The sequence below is a fragment of the Vanessa tameamea genome, chromosome 31 (genome assembly GCF_037043105.1).
Source record: "Vanessa tameamea isolate UH-Manoa-2023 chromosome 31, ilVanTame1 primary haplotype, whole genome shotgun sequence".
Lineage (NCBI taxonomy): Eukaryota > Metazoa > Arthropoda > Insecta > Lepidoptera > Nymphalidae > Vanessa > Vanessa tameamea.
Window position 1 is genome coordinate 3,322,654 of NC_087339.1, and position 23,077 is coordinate 3,345,730.

Consider the following 23,077-nt stretch of genomic DNA (forward strand, 5'->3'; position numbering starts at 1 on the left):
TACTTTATTAATTATTATAATATTATGAGTAATAAACTCAATCTGATACAAAAAAATTGAGAAATGTTAGAGATTAATAGACTTAAACACAGTTTGATCATAAACTCTTGAACATATGCTTTTTTTTTTTAATTGTCACCTGTCACTAAATCGCCGCTAGACGGCAATGCATCGTATTAACTTACGTCATCCGTACCGATACCATTCAACTTTGGAATTAGATTCATCGGCTCCATCTACCGTTTGTTTTATAATCTGTGTATGAAATATTCCTAATATTGAGCATAAAGGAGGCTCAAGGCTCAATGTTTATAAAAAAGAGTTAAAGACATGCTTGCTCGTCTACGCATTGAACCTGGAATTTTGATAATTTTTTAATTTATATTAGTAGTCGAAAACCCTTCTATGACATAAATGAAATGTTATATGTATGATGAACCGGTATATACTACTCTACTCTATATACAAACAGGACAACGGACTCTGCAAGTATTGTTTAATACCATACTAGACCCTTCCTTCCCTGGGGTGTAAGGGGGTGCAAACTACACCTTAGCGCCTCAAGGCAACCTCAACTGCCCGTGGTGCATCCTGCCGGCCAGCAAACGAGGCTCTGGCGACCGACTGATGGCGGTATAACCATCAAGAAATAGGCGTAGCTAAATACCACAGGCCGGTGACGGGCAGCAGCGTCACCGGTGCGAGAAGCTGCGTCCTGCGATCGCTAACCCGCCTGCCCAGCGTGGCGATTACGGGCAATTCCTCTAAATCCAAAACACATGCAAGCCACGGCCCTCAGGTCGCGGCGGCCCCGCTATTCCTCGTTATGGTGGCGACGATGGTAACGGCGGGACGGAGGGTGCTAAGAATCACCGGGCTACGGGAGGCCACCACAACCGACTGACCCTGGCGACGTACAACGGACGCTCGCTACGGCTTCACTCGCATCTAGCGCAACTCGAGGTGGAACTTGGGAAAATTAGTTGGCACATATTAGGGTTATGTGAAGTCCGTAGAGAGGGAGAGGACACCGTAAACCTCGAATCGGGCGCCCTAATGTACTTCCGTTCCGTTGGTTTCTGTTATGGAAATCTCCAGTGTGTCGAACAGGGTAGCGTACCTCATTGTAAAGCTCACCGAGAGGTACAGCCTCAAGTGTACGAAGTGGAGGAAATGTTCGATGACATATCGTTCGTGGGGCCCTCCCCTCCACTTCATTACAAAAACCCACTATAACTATGACATGGGGGACTTCAACGCTAAAGTGGGAGTACAAAATTGCAGCGAATCGGTAGTAGGACCCCATAGATTTGGAAGCAGAAATCATAGGGGGCAAATGCTTGTCGACTTCCTCGAACGGGAGGGGCTCTTCTTAATGAACTCCTTCTTCAAGAAGCAGCCCCAAAGGAAGTGGACGTGGCAAAGTCCCGACACTATTACCAAAAATGAGATCGACTTCATCATGACGGACAAGAGGCACATATTCAGAGACGTCTCAGTACTCAACAGGTTCTGCAGCTCGGCAGTTCTTTCACAAGTAGAGGACTTCTACGGCTATACGCATCGCATGCATCTCGACCTGATCCCGAAAATGAGGATCCTAGAGCTACATTAACACGCCATTTCACCGAAGACCTGCCAGAATTCAGTATTGGCGAAATCGAGATTGCTCTTAAACAGCTTAAAAATGGATGCTCCATTATTGCAAAATCCATTACTTTTAACCTAAGCTATCGATAGTCCAAAACTATCAATATCAATAGTAGCTGTTACCAAGAGTATTGCTTACAGGTTATTGATTACGTCAATACCATCGATATTATCGAATAATTTACTAGGGAATCCTATTCCGCACCTTTTGGATCAGAAATGCGAGATACTCAACGTTCGTGACGTTTGCGAGACTGATAAAAATAATTCAATATAAATGGACTCAGACGACGATCTGACTTTTTAATTAGTAGATTAGTAGATTTGACAACTTATTCGTAAAACTTTTCCATACGACTTGTATTGAATGTTATTTTAAATTCAGTTATTATAATAATATATTGTGAATCCTTTATAAATGTTAGCTCAAGTAGGTACTCTGTGACTAGGAATTCCCCTCTCCACGAGAACAATATACTTTCGAATGCAGTTTATTGTTAATGTCAAATAAGATTATTGCGTCATACTAGTAATCTGAAAAGACACAGATAGAATTGTTTTTATTTTATATTTAATAAAAAATTAACCAAAAAAGAAACTAATAAAAAAATACATCTCAATTTCGTAAATCCGTGGGAGACGTAGGCTCGCGGAGCACGATCTTGATGCGGGATTAGGTACTCTAGTATTAACCTGTGTTTTATTAAAATTTGTTACACGGATAATGCATTGCATGCACGCACTAATATATTTGCTTCTAATAAATTTCAAATAAACTGAATAAAAATATTTTGAACAAGAATAAATAAATCCAAAAAAATCGATATAATTTTAAGACCTCCAGTCGTAACCTCGTGTCGCGTATAGCTGAACGTATCGTTCGCCCCGCGTCCCGCTGATTGTCAGGAGGCTTTCCAATAATAGGCTATTTGACAATGCGAAAAATAAAGTGTCAATTATTGTAATCAGTATATATTATGAGTTTAAAATGGTTATTTACTAACGAAAGTTGAAAATAATTAATTTATTCAAAAATCCATAAATAAAAATGCATTTTTTTAAACGGTTGTCACGTGACACAAAACGCTTCTGATTGGTCGGGTTTGTGATGACGTCACTTGCTTGTTAACCTCGTTTTTCTACTGTATGTGAATTATATGTGCCACAAATTACAATACAGGCAAGTGACGTCACCGACCCCATAGCAGCGCCATATTGTTAAAGTCGCATTTTCGCGCGCTATTTGAATATGGAATTTTTAATTTGATATTTTTCAGCAAATATGTACTAGAATAAAAAAAACTACTTTTACCGGGTTCCCTAACCTCTACAAAATAATATAAAATGGATTTCAAAAACCAGTCAAATAGCCTATTGAGTATCACATATGGCTCAACGATACACTAAAATACAATTTATTTTTCCTTTAAGCTTAGTTAGCTTAAAGAAAAAATAAATTCCTTTAAATTTAAAATATATTTGGACGGTTCAAATCACCGTGATCAAAATGACTTATTGTTGAGGAAAAATAAAAATACATATTTCTTTATAATATTGTACATATATTGACAGATTTCGTTTATGACCAACGATATTCCAATTGTGACAATTAACATATAACTTTTATTTAATAACACAGATTATAAAACAAAAGTCGCGCTTAACATGATAGTCAATAACAAAAATAAATAAAAATTCAGCGTAATGCGAAACGAATATATTTTTGTTAATGCTTCAAAAGTTCCATCACTTTAATTATATTTAACATTTTTTCATTGTTTTTGTTTCTTGACTGTGACGTTTCGCGCGCTCCATCTGTCATTTGTTTTATAATCTGTGTTTAATACAGAATTAGGAAATAAAATTAGACATAACCTAAATATGAGCTTGACTTCGCACAGTGAAAAAAAAAAACAATTTTGCAATTTTGTACAATTTCTTACAATCAATTTATTTGTTATTAACATCATCTTAAACATATTCTGATGAATTTAATTAATAACAAAAATATTAAATCGTTCTATAATTATTTTTGTAAAAAAAAATATGACCGAACCCGTGCGACGTCTGATTTTTAAAAACTAAGATATAACGTATAATTACGTATTATTATTATACAATGCTTGACAAAAAAAAACAATTATATGAATAGATAACTCTCAAAACTTAGTTTTTTTTTTTAATAACTTCCGTAAGACTTGTTATTTATAAAACAAAAAATAAACTTTCCTTAATTCGTTTGCTAAAAGCTGTAGTTCAAAAATGGAGTAATTATTTAAAGTTAAGTTTGTATCATTAAAATTTATTCTAAATCTGATAAATTGGTGTAAAGGCAGTGATATACGTTCAACAAAGACTATAGAATTTATTTTTAATTACAATTGAAACGAACGCCGTTGTTATTTATTAAATTTTAACAAAATTACTATTAAATACACTTTTAAATCTATGATTGTAAACGATAAATTCAGTATTATAATAAAATTTAATAGCAAGTCAACCAAACTTACCAAATGGTACGAATCTTCTACCAAAATGGTATATTCATGACAATCTAGCAACCTCCAAATATCAAGCCGATAAATAACACGAACTGTGCAATCCATCAAAAAAACTTTTTTTTAACTGTTGGCGTTTTTTGAGATCTAAAGAAATTTCGAAAAGTTTTTTTTAACTGTCAAGTTGACGTTTCGGCCGGCTGGCATCAACATCTTGAACATGTATATTTTCATTACCATTTTGACGAATCTTTTAATGACTTATGACAGATTTATCTATAGTGTTGTATGGTATGACAAATATATAATAAATAACTAAAACATTGAACAAATAGTTGCTCTATATTTATTGATAGATTTTTATAGCCAACACTTTTCTGTATCTGTCAACGTGACATTAGCTTTTTTTTTTTTTAAGCACAACTTAAAGTTAACAGCCAAAAATAAATTGAGGTCGCCTTCAAATCATTGTCTAACGGAGTGCACATCCCATGTACTTGTCTATATTTTAAAACCTACAAAACCTCTATTCTATATAAACTTAGTGCTAAAATAACTGAATACCCATAACACACAACGCGTGCTTTTTTTTTATTATACATTTTTTTTAGACGCTCACAAAAATGTACATTTTTTTTTTAAATTCCTAATTATCTATGCTCTATACGGTTAGTGGACAGCCTTAAATGGAGGCTCATTTTGTTATATTTAATATAACATGGCGCGACTTTTTGCAGTGACATTTCATACACATCTATACAAGTAATATCAAATATAAAAAATACACATCTTCAAAAAATATAAAATGAATTTCTTTAATTGTATTTATTATAGTATTTAACATTTTTTTATTGCGTTAATTCCTTATCTTTTGAGTGACAATAAAGCTTATGAACCAAAACCCTATTTTTGTAATACAAATAAAAATGTTCTAACTGAAACATGATTTAGGCTCGCTACAAATATATCTTATGCTCACATGATGTCCAACTCGGGCTCAACTTGGGCTGTTGACGAATCCATCGTGTAACATGTAGGTTATTTTAACCGATAATCCAATGATTACATATTATTTAGAGAAAATAGATCAAGTAGTTAGACGATAAAGGCAGGTTTGCCTTGTTTGCTCGTTAACAGAACTTATCGCCATACTGTAATTATTCATTTTGATTTAGTCAGTACACCAATGCTAGTGTTTTCAATAGTTATCATTTAATATTAATCTCATTTCTCTCCCACATCTGACTTGTCCGACAAAATCACAATACATTTTCCAAATGTATCAATTCGATATTGAAAATATTTCCAAATAACAATAGTATTATTTAGTAATATTGATTTATTCAAAGAAATTTATAGTTTTAAAGATGTATATTTGAAAACAGTAATGTTGTACGAATGAATATTATGCTTTTAAATTATGCATGTACTTAGTATGTCTGTCTGTACAACAAAAACCCGCACCATCAAACTAAACAATAATATTATTTTTTTTATTATAATCTTGTACAATTATATTATTATGATTTTTACACTATATATTTTTTTTTCATTTCCTCGTTTCAAGAAAAAAATGCAATTAACGGGAAATATCACAAAATATAAAAAAAAAATGAACTATATACATACAAAACTGGCGGTGTTGCCCGTTGATAAAGCTTAGAACCTCGTTGACATTGTACATCAGGGTTGCCAGTGCAAAAAAAAAAAAATTTTGTATTTTATTAATTTTTGTACACAATCAATTTAAGAATTACTTTGTGGAATTCTTCCTTTGTACAACTGGTTTCTCTACTTTAACTCTGTCCTTTACTTGTGGCTTCTTGTCCTGCTTGTCGGCCGGTTTCACAGGTTTGTCGGTTTTCGTTGGTTGCGGAGTCTTTTCCACCATCGGCGGTGTCGTTGGTTTCTTGGGCTTATTCGCTTTCGCCGCGGCAGCGTAGTTGATTGGTTTAATTCCCGTTTGTAATTCCTCAGCTGGTGGTGGTGTTGATTGCTGAAAGAAAGATGTTACTTATTTTCGCTGATTTTCTATATAAATCTTAACCAATGATACCAAGTTTGAACTCGGACAAGCACCACTGAGTTCATGTGCTTAGTTTGTAGTTATTTAGTTTAGTAGTTAATTTGGACCTCTCCGTAAGATGGATTGAAGGCTTTTGCCAATATATATATATTTTTGCCAATGTATGTTTATTCATTATATATTTATTTTTTAGAGAGAGAGAAAGGGAGGGAGGGAGGTAGAGAGAGAGAAATAAATAAGTGATCCCTAAGGTTTATATATTAATATACAATATATTATTACTATTGCAGTTTTATTTATTATAAACACTATAGCCTTTTCCAATGGAAGTAGCAAAAAACTAATCTTAGATTTACGTATTCCATATGATTTGCTAATAACTCAGCTATATTGTGCACTACTAAGGGGCCATTCATTTATTACGTAAGACGATTTAGGGGGGAGGGGGGTCGACCATGTCTTATGTTTTATTACAAGGGGGTGGGAAGGAGTCTCAATAGTTCTTATGTAAGATCAAAAAAATGCGCAAGTTAAAATTATTTGAAAAAGTTTCGATTGTCGAGATTCTTATTTTTTCTTATAATAGGGGGGAGGGGCTCAAAAACAAGCGAAAATATTCTTACGTAAAAATGAACGGCCCCCAAGAGTTTATGATTAATATATCTTTATTTATAATACAAAAGTATTCCACTCAACCACTTAAATCCACTTTAATTTGACTTCCTAAAATTCGATAACAGTTTCGTCGACGTTCAATACGTCAGTCAAATCCATAGTGAATATCATAGATCAATCGAGCTGTCGACCAATGATGACGCGTAAATTTTCTGTCAAATGTTATTAATTTGGCTTTTCTACTCTTGTGGTTGGAATAGAGTATGCACAAAAATTATTATTTAAAGTTAAATTGTTATTTTTTTATGTTCTACCCTAGTGGATCGTATCCTCATCATATCCCCAAGGTTATTAGATACGTATTAGACTTATATTCAACTCACTTTGACAACGTCGGCGACCGGGCCCTCCTCCTCCTTCACTTCACTTTTAACAATTTTCACTTCCTTCTTTTTAGCTGTCACTTTAGTATCAGATTTCACCGGAACCGGTTTAGTCTTTTTAACGTCATTCTTTATAATTTTCTTAACATCCGTCTTCGGCTTCGTTTCCTTCTTCACGTCTCTAACCTTCTTGTCTATCGGCTGTACGTCTGCGGCGCTCACTTCCGGCGGCTCCGTTGGCACTGGGATCGGTTCTGAAATTTTATGTATTTGTATAATTGAACTGTAAACTGGAAATATTGTATCAGATGGGAAGTAGTCATCACTGTCTAATACCCAGAAACATTGATATTTTAAGAAATAGTAACAATCCTTTCCAACCTTAATACATCAACAACTTTGAGAAACAAAGTTTTATGTCTCCACCCTTCGAACCGTAAAACAACAGTACTAAGTACTATTGTTTAGCGGTAGAATTTATAACTATGACCAGTAAAAGTAGTCGCAATTCTACCGATATTACTTTGAGTTCACAGTGTTGCATATCGATAGTCCACTATTGATAGACTATCGATAGTATCAATAGTATCGATATTATCGATATTATCGATAGTTTCCGAAGTCAACCATCGATAGTCAAACAATCGACAGCTCTGCAACGCTGGTTCACACCATTGACAAAGTAATGTGTAATTAACACATTTTTTTTAGTATAACCAGCTATAAAGGCTATAAGTACTGCACAGGTAACCATCACAGAGATCATATTTCGTTGACAACCTTATAATATAAATAGATGATAAAAAAGCATAGAGCTAATACTAGCTAGTTGTAATTATGACATAACTTTGTATCGTACGTGGCAAAGAGTAACTACAGAATTAAGAGTACTCAGTTAAAATCTATATTCCAATTATTTAGATTTACATTTAATATAGTTTGTTAAATGACGATTTTGGGTTTTGGTTAGGGTATACTCCACGTGTTGGTGAGCCATTATTGAGGATGCAGAGGTTTGCATCATCAAATATGTCCATCAACAAGAGAGCAAATGGGTCACAGAAATGTGAAACCCAGACGGTGTGATGGGCGTTAAAATCCCCCATGACTAGGATAGGACTAGGGAGAGAGGAAATAATGGCAGACCTATCAGGAATTAAAGCTGGATTAGGATGAGGAATATACAGGGAAACAAAAGAGATGTTAAGGGCTCTAACAGCAACAGCATTAATATGCTGTCTGGGAAGGGATAAAGAAATTTGGGAGAAGGGAAGGGAGTGCCGAACGAAAATGGCACTCCCAGCACAACTATCACTTCTGTCATCCCTCAAACAGGAGAAGCCTGGGACCCGGAATCGGGATCCAGGGATCAACCACGTTTCAGAGATCGCAATAATGATAGATTTATGTAGGTTTATCAGTGAGAGGAGTTCATGTTTTTTAGGCCGGACGCTCTTGCAGTTCCATTGAAAGAAGCTGATTGGGGCCATTGTGAAGGATGGAGAATAACTGACATAAGTCTTGAGCAACGTTGGACGGTAAGGGGATATCGTTACATGTTGAGATAATACTAAGAAGTATTTTAGTTAGCATTTCTAAGAAGTTGGGATTGTTATTAAGAGGATTAGAAGTGTTTTGGTTGAGGGCACAACCATTAGGAGTGGTAGAGGGAGAATTACTAACGATCGATTGATGGGCCTGCTTATCATACCCTTTCCCAAGAGGTGATCTTGGGCGAGGAGTACTGATAACAGTCTTCCGATAGGACCTGGTAGTTGTAGGGATAGATTGACTATTAACATCTCCTTTGCAATCTAAAATGATAAATTTTTTTTAGTAGATTTGGCATCCAAGACTAGTTATTTTTTTAATTTAACTTCATACTTGGCCATACTTGAAACAAATTATTTCCATTAATTTACCTTCTGTTCTACTCTCTTCCAAAGTCGGTTTGCTGTCAACTTCGTCCGGCTGCTGTGGTTTCTCCTGCGGAACTGGAACTGTTTCTTTAGCACTTTCCACTTCTGATTTTGCATCTGCATTATCTTGTGCTTCTTCTGAAATTTAAAGTATAATATACATATTTTATACTCATTAAATTAATATCCTCGTATCAGCTTTCAGGCATGGTGATCTTTCAAACGAAGAATAACTAACTGCAGATTAGTTACTACCTACCAGTATGAGCATCATTCGGCTTCATCACTTCATGATAAAGATCTTTGATGGGCATTTTTTATTTTTTTATTCCGACAATTTCAACATCATATCGCAGCCAATTTAAATAAAATCTCAATGAATTATACAGAGAAACCTTCCTCATTATCACTCAGTTCATTTGTGAAAGTTGACAGAAATCAGTTTGGTTGTTATGAGTTCATCGCGTACAAACGCGACGGAGTGATTTATTTCATAATATGCAGCAATAGTGCACTGGACAGCAATCCAGCAAGAAGTGAGTTCATGTACACGAACATCAGCTTTAGAGACTCAAATGAGACATGAGAGTATCATTGCCTACCAATAAAGTCAGTCTAAAATAACAATTCATGTTTCTCTGACAAGAAATTCTCAACAAATTTTAGTAAGTTGCGAACGAGAACCGCTTGCTCGTAATGTGCTGTTACAGATAGAGTTAGGTAATATATAGTCTAATCTTATCACATGAAGAGTAAAAACGAACAAACCAACAACTTTGATATCCATAACGAAAAATATGATGTTTTGAATGTCAGAGATGTTATTGGAACTTTAAAATAACAAATGAAGATAAATTTATCAGGTGATGTAATGCGTATGCCTTATTTAGTTTACCTGCAGATGGCCTCGCTCTGATGGGAACAAATTCAGCAGCAAGCGGGTTCAACTTAGATCTCGAAACAGTTTCTTCCAATGACAGAGATGATAGGCCGTTACTCGTCCTGTAATACAGATTTTTATCTATTAATATATTTTTATACGTTATGTTATGTTGTAGCACTAAGTGTCAGTCAGAGATGTAATAAAAATAAGGCACCATTGCTTATAAGAATTATTAGTAATAAAAACTGAATTAAATCGACATGACTAACAAAATTTTAGGTGCAAGATCAACGACTCAAAGTGGCTTCCAAAGCACGGACACAAGGCACAAGTGTCTAAATTAAAATGTTTACACTCTATTCCAATTTCCAACCATAACAGGAAAAAAGTCAAATGAACAACATTTGACAGCAAATTGATGCTATGGATTTGCCAACAAAATGGCATTTTGAACATCGACAAAACTATACAGGAATTTTGGAAGTAAAATTAAAGTGGAAATAAGTAGTTAAGTGTACTAGTGTTGTATTATAAATAAAGATATATTAATCATAAACTATTAGCAGTGCACAATATAGCTGAGTTATTAGCGAATCGCATGACATACATGAATCTAAGGTTTGTTTATCTTTTTTCCTACTTCCATTGGAATGGGCTATACAGACATGGTGCCAACAATGGAATATGAGATGAGATCATAAGATTCTTGTGTCTGTAATGGATCTCGGTTTAACTCACGTTGGATAGTGATTGTGTCCGTTTGAAACCGGCCTCTGTCTCTGCTCTCTCTGTTCATCTTCCAGCATTGCTTCTATACACTGTTCCATTAATGCTTCTTCCTCTAATTGCTGCATGACCTGGAAACAAAATTTTGGACAAATATTATAGCAACACATTCTTCAGATTACCAAATGATCAGAACACATGAATCCATCATAGTAGGTTATTGGGCAAGCACCGAGTTCTCACATGTAAACTCCCAAGGAAAACGTCACGAGGAAATCTGCAGTTTAATGAAGCCTGAAATTCTGCCACATGTGAAATCTCCCTATCATTTCATGGAGTGATTTATTAAAACCAGTTTACCCAGCTGTGGAATATTTACAGGTACTTAAATTTAATATGTTTTTATAATGACCACCATGAATCATGATACATTGGACGACGAACGAAAATGTATTACAAAATCGAAATATACTCGATCAAGAATCTCGCGAATATTTTTGAATCATCATTTAAAGTTAAACAAATTTGAAGACAATATAATAATAAATAATAATAAATATTGGACAACATCACATACATTACTCTGATCCCAATGTGAGTAGCTAAAGCACTTGTGTTATGGAAAATCAGAAGTAGCGACGGCACCACAAACGCCCAGACCCAAGACAACATAGAAAACTAATGAACTTTTCTACATCGACTCGGCCGGGAATCGGACCCGGGACCTCGGAGTGGCGTACCCATGAAAACCGGTGTACACACTACTCGACCACGGAGGTCGTCTATATATAAAATTACGAACAAACCTGATTGTCGAATTCTTCTTCGTTCTCCATCCACATGTAGTCCTCGAAGTCATCCTGGGACTCGATGTACGCAGCACCCGGGTACGCTGCACCAGCCATGACGTATCCTGAAAATCAAGGACAGACATTTCAATAACACATTGGGAATAGGTAGTACGATGGTATGAAGTATACGGTTATTCCTTAAACAATCCCAGCCAGAGAATATTCGGGGCTGTACTATGGGCACCTAAACATATCTGATAATTCAAATTTAAGTGTTTATTGTTAATTTAATTAGAAAAAAAAGTATGAACCTTGGCTAATTGACCACCCGATCATTAACGGCCACCGAAGCCTTTTTTTTATTTTATTTTTAATGATATAGATAGATAGATGGACGAGCAAATGGGCGACCCGATGATAAGTGGACCAACCTTGGAAACTGAGATGTTATGTCCCTTGTGCGTGTAGTTACACTGGATCATTCACCCTTCAAGCCGGAACACAATACTGGTAAGGATAATGTCCAATGAATGGGTGGTACCTACCCAGACCGACTAGCACAAAGCCATACGACCAAACAAGCCTATACAGATTGGTGCTGTTAGAAATATTAATCAACCTTTACAACCACAGAAACTATTTTGGTTGTATATTTGTTTCTTGTATCTGCAGTTACACTGTCTAACTCACAATTCAAACCAGGACACAAAAATAATACATATTGTTTGATGGTAGAACATATGACAGGGCGTTACCCACCCAGACATGCTTGCGCAATGCCGTACCAAAAAGTAAAAGGTATATATACCTTTTACTATTTATTACTGTGGAGCTTTCTATAGGTAAAAGTAACTTCCAGTAGATGATGATAATAATAATAATAATCAATTAAATTTTTCTTACCTCCAGGAATATGTCCTCTAGGGATGGGTACTGGGTATACGGCGGGTCTGTGACCAGCGTCTCCGCTACCAACCACACCACCACCAACACCGTTGTCTATGATTACGCCGTTTGGCTGTGGAAATATACATTTTTTTTAAACAAATTTGAAAATAAAAGTTTATCTATTCTATGAATCAATTTGATTATTGCTCATTTTGTTTGGATGAGTACATTTCTCGTTTGGTACCATTTAAATTTGAAGAAAAATTTAAGGTTAGTTATTTATTTTATAGAAATAACAAACTCCCAATGGAACTTGGACTCGTATTGACTCTTGGACATTTGTTAATGCTTATAAACCTTGCAATTTATATCAAAGCCAAATTCATCTTACAGATTATCCAATATGATTCAAGTATATCGTTCCCTAGCAGTTAAACTACAGTTTATCATTTACGACTATATATATTTAAAAACCTACCTGCCACTGTCCACTGTCCTCATTGCCATAATAAGCGCCAACATTAGCTGAAGTCTCTGGAATTTTCATGCTTGCAACACTAACTTAAAAGTGAACTATTTCCCACCTTCTCATATATCTCTAAACATCTAACCGCAAATAATAAAAACAAAATACTGGTTTTCGTTAATTTAATTCTAATTATTATTTATATCTTAAGGCACTGTCGTCATAAGTTTGAACTTCGCTCGTGGTTCTATCCTTCTTCATATCTGACGTTCATTGACTGTAAAAAGAAATATTCAATATTAATTTTATCTGACAATTTAAAAAAAAAATACCTGGCAAGTGGGTGTCTGACTCACGCACTGAGGGTTCCATACAACCAGACAGATGTAAGACCAAATTCACTTATGCAACAATATATTGCTCGTTGCCAAATTTCATGATTAGGTCAACGGGAAACATCCTATGGGTTTTAATTCATTTTGTCAATGTATGGGAAATCCAACATAAACTTTAAGTGACTTTTTTTAACTATATATCTTTACGTATTAATGTGAAAGGGTCTTGTCGGAGATAGAGCCAGACAGATGGACAACAAAGTTATTCTTATAAGGGGTCCAATTTTTCCTTTCGAGTTGCAGAACCCTAATTTATAATGGGTGAGTGGACTGACAAATGGCTCAATAAGACCAATTACCATTAAAGAACATCAGCAGTCGCAACGCTTAAACATTGCAACAGTGAAAATACATTCAAAGTTAATATAAACTGCACGACTCTTCAAGACGGTCACGAGATGAGTTTTCAAGGTCTTATAAAAAATTAATATATTAAAATTAATCATTTCTTTTATAATACATGTAGTTTTATATTATTTGAAAAAGATTACAAAAGGTATAGAGAAGTTAAACTTATATACCGATCGACAAAATGCTCTTAAATTTATATATTTGCTGAGTTTCGTTTGGAATTAAAATGATAGTGATTTAATTAATGTTTAATATTTTTATAATTACATAATCATTTCCAATTTCTATTTAAGTTTATCATATCAGTTGAAGCTTAATTGGATTCTTTGTAAAGACATATAATTGTAATATATTTTTGATTATTTCAAAGAATGTATTTGTAGAACATCATTTTTCTTAGGATGAGGTGATATGCCGATATGCATCATACCACAAAAATCTTTCTTTGACCTGCTGATATTAAGTAACTTATTTATCACTTATGATCTAAAATCTATTAGCTATTTGGAAAGATCCAACTCTGACCGGTGCAGACCAGCAAAAGAAATTCAGTGGAATTAAGTCTTAATTTAAACAAATATTGTTTAAAAAGTAATTAGTATCCTTTGTAGAGTAAACATTTCCTACAATCTGGTTGTAAAAACACATATGTTGTACCACAAAATAAATATATATGGATATGTCAAGGTTTACATACTATTAACATTTAGTATACTATACATTTTTAAATTAAAATATATAAGATATTTAATATATCAGATAATCTGTAGTTGACAAAAAATTTCCTAGCCCTATTAGTTTGTCATAGCCGACAGGGTGGATTTGTTTTGTTGCAGCCTGAGTGAACTCACAACTATAGCCACTTGGACTATATCATATATAGTCCTATATATATATATATATAAACTAGTATAAATAAAATAAAAATAAGTAAATAACATAGTCCTGTAATATCGAATTAATACAATCATGTCCTGTAGTGATATGTATACAGTTTTGTATTATAAATAAATAAAAAAGTTTACTGTGCAGTGTTGAAAATATAACTGACCCGGTTATAAGGAAAATGGATGGAAGTCTTAGGTATAAACCCATTTTTTAATACAGTGAAAAGTATTAAAATAAGTTATCAAGGACATTTGAAAAGCTTATTAATCAAACTATAGAGCTAACTTAAAATTAATTGTCTCGAAAACATTTAATTGTACATGAAATATTTAAGAAATTGTATAGTTTTATAGATATCATAGAAAATTGACAAATACAGCATGGAGAATATACTAAAACGATATTATTAAATATAATATTTACTCAAGTCCGGTGTTCATATTGTTGAGAAGTTAAAATGTGAATTTTAGTGCTCAGTCTCAATACTGAAGACGAAAATAGCCTACACAATAATAATAAATGACCGAGTTTCGTTGTCTTGTAGGACTTAGACAGCGCGAACATAGTACATTTGGCGACTGGCGTGTACTTTATAATCGCTCAATTTGTACGTAAGTGATTTTACCGTGAAATTATTTCAAACACGTGTGCACACTGTGCAATAACTTAATTGATATAATACTTACACATTGTACCGTCTTATTGCTATCTTCGTTTTACTAATTTATATTGTAAAATGTTCCCAGTGTTTTATTGCTGTTTTCGTTGCACAATTATATATTATTTTAACACTATAACCTAAGTAACACTATTTCACTGCGCCAGTCCAATTCCCGATTCCGCGTACTTACTTCGTGGCGTAAATGGCGACGGATGTGAACTTCGTGCAGATAACTCCACGATAATAAACTAACTTCGCAACTTTGAAAATGCCGGTTATGTTTATTTAAAGCGATGAAATTTAGAATTTGATAAAAATATTACTTAATTGAGAGAATCATACTCTTGTAAATTTAGTAAGGCCAAAATAATGTCAAAATTACTGTCATGATGTTCTACTTTTGACGTGTAATTTATGAAGAAATTATAGCATTCATTTGTCTTGGATAATAAAAATAGGCGGGTACTGTCTGCTGTAGTAGTAATACTTTATTTAAGTAGGCTTTTACACTTTTGAATCGTCATTCAGCAAACTATACTAAGTGAAGCTACCACCGGTTCGGTATGTAGATTCTACCGAAAAGAACCGGCAAGAAAGTCAGTAGTTACTCATTTTCAACATTTAAAAATACTGTCATGTTAGTTAAATACAATTATAATATATGTATTTAACATATCCTGCCTGGAAGTCAACAAGATAATGGCTATTTAGGCATCATAAACGTGGACTAGAAATAGTGTGCGCGTAGATCCCATGGTCATAAAGGGAGATAGGGGATTTAATGGCAGATCAATATAAAAGTTGAGTGATCGAGATAATTAAAAAGATTTTTCTTGTTTGCATTCACGGGTACAATTTATGAACAAATAAATAATGTAGCTTTCTACCAATGGTTTTTTTTTTAGACTATCGTCATTAGGTTTACTAATGACGATAGTCTAAAAAAACTGTAACTGTAAACGGAAATTTATTAAATATATTATTTAAACGAATTGTAGTTTTGCTTAATTTAGGAAACAAATTAACCTTTAAATAATTTAAAAAAAGAGTTGCAGATTAAGGAAGTTCTTTTTGTGGATGTGTTAGAAATTTGAAATTTGAATGAAGATTCTTTAGATATCGCCTAGACTGGTGCGCGTATCAGTAATCTTTGTCATCGTTGATTGTATAACATATCAAAGAAGTGAGATCTTGCGTCCTTGAATAAATTCTCCTAGGGTCTTGTAATTTACGTATCAATTTAATTTAAATTATAGTTCCTATGTATGGTTGAAAAAATTGCAATTTTATGAAATAAAGATTGCTAATTTAGTAAACAATCGTTCGAAAAAAAATTACGTATTAATTTTTGTGCTTATTTATTATATTAACTTTACTATTTATTATATTACTTTTTACTTTAAAAATATTTCAGTAGGATTAAGTTACCATTGGATGCATCAAGTTGTCAAAAGTTAAATGTCAATGAACTGTCAATATATCTTTTGTTTGTACCTAGTACCTACTTATACATACAACTAACTAGAAAAATATGTAAAATAAGCAATATAAATCTAATTTGTTATTAGATTAAATTAGATAGAAGTTATATTACAAATATGCTTGTAGTACTGTTTGTATTTTAGAAGTTAAGGTTACTGAAAACACTAGGTTTATTCATGAATATGGAGACAGTTCGTGTTAAGTAAGTCGTTTTTTTAAATATTTATTTTGGTAAGATATTTTAAATTCTCTGGATTACTCGATAACTTAAATATTTTTGAGAGTTACGTGGTTATGAGTCTGGTCATTGTTTCAATCAAGACTAGACTGACAACTTATTTTTAATAAACTGTTAGGCAAACTTATAATATATCGTCTTTAATGTATATATATATTCTAAATGTACAGATAGATCTATATATCGCCTATAGAATATTATTTATATTGAAATAATATACTAAAGAGGAAATTCATATGTGCGAAAAATGTAACCATTGTTCATTATTTAATAAACTATTTAAGTTTTAATTGAATTAATTGTGAGTAATTTTTATATATATATAATACTAGCTGAACCTGCGACTTGCACCAAATATAGAAATTTTATAGCTCACAAACTTTCACTCCAAATTTACCCCTTTGAAGGGTAAAATATAAAAAAAAAAAAGTTAGCATATGCTTATCCGGTACTCAAAAGATCAATATACAAAATTTCATTTAATTTTTTTCAGCGGTTGAAGCATAAAGTGGTAACAGTCAGTATTTATACTATTTAACTAAGTATTTTACTACTTAACTTAGTACTAGGTAACTTTCTTGTTTATAATATAAGATGGTTGTGGCCCATAAACATTGGCCATGTAAGAAAAATTAACATTTTCCTTATTACACATTACATAATTTCATTCCCAGCGGTAGTGATTTTATTACTGTCAACATAGTAAAATCTAGACTGTATATGCATGAAAAACATTTTAATAGTTTTTATTATAGATATATTGGGGAATATAAAAAAGTACGGAAGAGAATAAGGCCTCGGAAAACAGCCTATATAAAATTTTCTTTTTTATCATAAACCTTGTCAAAAATTTAAATTATAGTTATGATGTACTTGAAATTAATATTAACTTCGATCAATTAAAACATCAGTTATTCGTAATCTACTGCTGGACATGGGCCTCTCCCAAGCTCCGCCAGAGTTCCCTGTATACTTCCTAATCATTTATTAATATATTAAAAAGTTATTTGAAATTACGGTCATAATCGAAATTTGTAACATTATTGTCTTTGTATATATCCTTTTTTTATACTATTAAATTAACTGAAAATTTAACTCCGAGGCAATGTACTTAAAGTAATTAACATATCAAAATCTGCATGATGTTTATTATTTATTTTGAAGCATCCATTTTCAGTTATTAGCTATCACAGTAGTTATAATCTTGAAATGAAATAGGGGTGTTTATAAATGCTCCTTATATAATAAATAAAAAATTATTAAGCGGTTTAATTTTATAACTGAGTTGTTTCATTTGGTGGTAGGACTTTGTGGAAGCCCGTCTGGGTAGGTGCAACCCAATCATCAGATACTCTACCGCCAAACAGCAGTACTCAGCATTATTGTGCTCCGGTTTGAAGGGCGAGTGAGCCAAGGTATCTGTAGGCACAAGGGACATAACATCTTAGTTTCCAAGGTTGGTGGCGCATAGGTGATGTAAGGAATGGTTAATATTTCTTACAGCGCCATTGTCTATGGGTGGTGGTGGTGGTAACCTATGACATAAAAAAAGAGTTTTAAATAACATATATATATATACTATGTAAGAATATATATTTATAAATTTGGTATATTTCTTTTAATGAATTATTACTATTTATAATGATAACAAAATTTTTGTTTCAGCAAAATGTCACAAAATCACTCGGACTATGTCTGTGATTACTGCAGCCGATCGTTCACTAGAAAATACAATCTTCAAACTCATATAGAAAACTGCCACATAAATTCGTCATGCTACTGCGAAATCTGCAATCAAAGGTTCGGCAGCCCTGCTGGCCTGCAGCTCCACCTGTCAAGAGGTCATAACAGATTCGGCCAAGGCTTGCCGGAATGCGACATATGCGGGAGGATCTTCACGAGAAAGCAAAATATCACGTCGCATATGATAACAGTGCACCTCCAAGGCGGCAGACCGGATATCCGTTGCAAATTGTGCAACAAGACATTCACGACCGATCGTAATTTGAAAAGACACGTGAACCACTTACATAACCCGAACATTGAATATCCTACTTGCGACGAGTGCCATAAAGTGTTCAAAGGTAAACACTCGTTGATAAGCCATATACAGTCCGCGCATAATTCAATCTTTAGATTAACAAAATGCAATCTGTGCGGTAAGGTGTACACGAATAATCGAAATTTGAAACGGCATGTTGAAATGAATCATGGGGAAAGGGGTGAATTTAAGTGCGATATATGCCCAAAGGTGTACACATCTAACCAGAGCTTGAAGCGACACGCCCGTAGCCACACTACGTACAATTATTCTCAATTTAACTGCGAGTATTGTTCGAAAACATTCATTGGCAAAGAGAATCTTAAAAACCATGTGTTATTCTGCCATAGACAAGAAAATTCAAGTTCAAATGATTACGATGCGGCCGGGTCTAATCGCGTCTATGAATGCGAATTTTGTAATAAAGGCTATGAATACGAGTCAAGATTACGTTACCATATTAAATCTGAACATTCATTCCAGAACTTCTACAGTTATTGCAAGAAATCTCTCTTAAAAGCGACTTGGAATTCAGAGAAGCAACGCAAACAGAATCTAATGTTTTACAATTGTGAATATTGTATTAACGCGTTCGCGACCGTTTACGATTTAAAAGATCACATGCGATCTCACCATGACAGGGAATACAATCTGTCCACTTGTAATGTCTGCTTCAGCAAGTTTTTCAGCAAGGAAACGTTAACGGATCATAAGAAAATCTGTTTTCCACCTGATAACGTAAACTCATGCAGTCATTGCGACAAATTGTTTACGGATATATCGAGTTTAATTTTTCACACGAGAATCTTCCATCCACAAGCTCAAATCGCCGATTCGAACATATCTTCAACCAACATGGAGGATTCGCTGGAAGCTTCCTTCAGATGTCTCCACTGTGATCGCATATATTATAGCGATAGGTCTTTAAAACATCACGTTAAATTGAAACATACCACCGAGGAGGCCGTTGAATGTCAATCTTGTGGAAAAATATGCAATAATAAATATTATTTGGCGTCTCACATAAAAATCGTTCATAATAACGACTCTTGGTCGAAATGCGACTATTGTGACAAACAGTTTAAATCGAAGAGGAGTATACGACGCCATATTGAGAACACCCATTTAGGCATGCAGAGGTATAAGTGCATTGAATGCGAGACGCTGTTTAAAGAGAAGAGAAGCTTAAGGAAGCATGTTAGAACGAAGCATCCCAATTCGACGGCGTTTCCTCAATGCCATATTTGCCAAAAACGCTTCGAATCGGCGAAATCCTGTAAGATTCACCTGAAACTGTTGCATTCTTTCAATATGAACACGCACCCCTGCGACCTCTGTTCGGTTTCGTTCACGTCGATCGAAGCTTTGAATATACATTTATCGACGAAACATTTGGCTGAGGACGAGATTTACAAATGCGAAGAGTGCAACATAGTTTTCAAAGGTCAGGAAAGATTCGACCATCACAATGAGAACTACCATACGAATGTGCCGAATTTGAAGCAGAAACCGCTCCCTCGTTGTATAATATGCATGAAAGATTTCAGTACGCGCAAAACTCTGAAGAGGCACATAAAGAAGTTTCACTGCGAATTCAATGTTGACGAATTAGCTACATATGGTTCTAGGAAGCGGAGTTTTAATGTCGACTGTGGCGAATGTCTGAAAAACTTCAACGACGAATTTTACTTCGGTATTTATCAAAAATTAAAACATCTTAGGGATTCCGTAATATTTAAATGTGAATCGTGTGTTACTTCGTATTCAAGTTTAGAATACGCGATACAGAGATACAAGCAAACGTTCGATGTTTCCAAGACTAAGTTGTATTTGAGCGAACTCTGTACGACTGAAATGAGCGATGTCGAAGAATTCGAGTCGAACGAAATAATGGAACCGGAAAGTACGACGTGTGACATCAAAATCGAACCCCAAGATGAAATGGAATCCGAGTGTGTCATTAAAATAGAAACTGCGTCGCCATAAAATTGTATGAATATTATATTCGTATATTTGAAAAAATGGTGTCGTTATGAGACGGTGTGAGACATAGAAATGATTGCTTATTGAAATAAACCTATAAATATGGTGTCGAAAAAAAAGGAGTCTCGTTAATAAAATAAATGTTTTTTTCTTAGTTTTATAATAATATATATAGTATACACGCCTCTCATACACGAGGGAGTAAACAGGGCAAGAGAGCGTGATGCCAAATGCCGTTATGGCATACTAGTTGGTCATATCCTCGAGGCGAGTCCGATGTTTTACGACAATAACATTTTTCTAATGATTTTGATACTAATTAAACTTTAATTATGACAATCGAACGAAGTAACTTTGAGGATATGTGAGGGTGAAACTACCTACTGAATTTTAAACTAGTAACGCAGAACCGGTTAATCTGAAATTTTGTACGAACCTTTGGCGACGATATATTTAATATACGTGTCAAAATTGACACACAAAATATATGTATAAAACGTGTTTAATTGTTAAAGTATATTCCACGAAACGAGCTCCCAAAGGAAATTGCTCTTGTGCGATCATTGGTGAGTGCGTGTTGTCGACGAATCCTCTATATTAGACATAGACATAGACAATGAGGGGGGAGTATTTCGTTTCCTAGGAGGTCGATTCGTGGGATAAACAAATTTGCTAAAATTTCTGCTTCTTCGTATATACTAGAACAAGATAGGTACATAAAAAAGTATACTATTGTAATAAGCTATTTATATAATCCAATGGGAGCGTATAACTACTAACTTGAATCCTGGCTGTTACTGGCAATTTCTTAACAGAATTTTTTTTTTTTTTTTTAAGTGTTTTATAAGATATAATAACCCTACGAATTACCCTTATGAATTTGTTAGTAATTCTCTCAAAATGATTTAGTCATACTTTTTGAACCAGTTTTGATTAAATTTAGCGTGTAATGATGGGGCGACACAAAGGCTCCTTAAAAATATTAGAATTAAAAAAGAAATATATGTTATGTATCCGTTTCCTAAGATGAAGAAAGAAGAAGAAGAAGGAATAGTTAATATATCTTACTGCGCCTGTGTCGCGGGCGGTGGTGAACACGTACCATCAGTATTATTCCATCGCATTATTATTTTATTTATAATTCTAAAATAAAACTAAATTACTCCTTATTAAATTAGCTATCTGCCAGTGAAAATCGCGTCAAAATATGTCCAGCCTGAACAAGCCGACAGACAAAAATTGTAAGAAATGTCATTTTGGTATATATACTGTGTGTACCTACAGATGCATTTAGTAAGAAGCGGTTATTTTAATATTACAAACAGACACTCCGATTTTGTTATACGTATAGATGTCAGGTCCTAGAATAAAAAGGAATGATGAAGACTGATCGTATTGTAAGGAATGTTTTCGACGTGTAATGTTTCGTATTAAACTTTATTGTAAATCTTCAGCCTTTTTTTATAATTTATATTTCAGAGTAACACATGTCCACGTGTTTATATATTTTTTTCATTTTGGTTTACCGAAAAGTGTACAGGGCCGGACCGTAAGTTTAGGGGGCCCTGGGCTAACACTACTTGGGGTCCACCTAAGACATATCTGAACGTAGACTTGAATTAAATTAATTGAATGGGTTTGATTAATTGCCGGACTCGCAGCGCTGCGAACAATACGATCTGTTTAGTTCAATAAAGTTATGGATTCTTTCGCATTATCGTCTAATTTTGACATTGACTGGTCTTAGCTGGGGGCCCCTTGAATCCACGGGGCCCTGGGCTGAAGCCCAAAAGGCCATATGGTAGATCCGGCCCTGATAGTGTATGCTTTTTACCGAAATTCGATGTTAGTTTGTGAGGTTGGGTGTCCTGTTAATTCCATATGACGTAGATGGAGCAAGAGCCCAAGTTGCGTGTTATAATTTGCAATATCACTGAATCATATTAATTTGAAAAGAACTGATAATCTTAAAAAGAAGCCGCGATGGCCCAGTCGTTAGAATGCGTGCATCTTAACCGATGATTTCGGGTTCAACCAGGCAAGCACCACTGAATTTTCATGTGCTTAATTTGTGTTTATAATTCATCTCGTGCTCGGCGGTGAAGGAAAACATCGTGAGGAAACCTGCATGTGTCTAATTTCAACGAAATTCTGCCACGTGTATTCCACCAAACCGCATTGGAGCAGCGTGGT

General features: G+C 34.2%; 2 protein-coding genes across 2 annotated transcripts; one reads left to right on the top strand and one right to left on the bottom strand.

Annotated features, from left to right (window-relative positions):
• Positions 1-5,674: 5,674 nt before the first annotated feature.
• Positions 5,675-15,460, bottom strand: LOC113391352 (microtubule-associated protein 1B). Its single transcript, XM_026627286.2, has 9 exons — positions 15,166-15,460; positions 12,858-13,122; positions 12,395-12,509; positions 11,507-11,613; positions 10,713-10,831; positions 9,987-10,093; positions 9,095-9,229; positions 7,173-7,426; positions 5,675-6,144 (listed from the first exon to the last, which is right to left on the bottom strand). Exons 2-9 carry the CDS (start codon positions 12,924-12,926, stop codon positions 5,902-5,904), a joined length of 1,149 nt encoding a protein of 382 aa, XP_026483071.2. The 5' UTR covers positions 12,927-13,122; positions 15,166-15,460; the 3' UTR covers positions 5,675-5,901.
• Positions 15,461-16,652: 1,192 nt separating this feature from the next.
• On the top strand, positions 16,653-20,989 carry LOC113391351 (zinc finger protein 665-like). Its single transcript, XM_026627285.2, has 2 exons — positions 16,653-16,824; positions 18,526-20,989. The coding sequence occupies exons 1-2, from the start codon at positions 16,799-16,801 to the stop codon at positions 20,885-20,887; spliced, it is 2,388 nt and encodes a 795-aa protein (XP_026483070.2). The 5' UTR covers positions 16,653-16,798; the 3' UTR covers positions 20,888-20,989.
• The last annotated feature ends 2,088 nt before the right edge of the window (positions 20,990-23,077 follow it).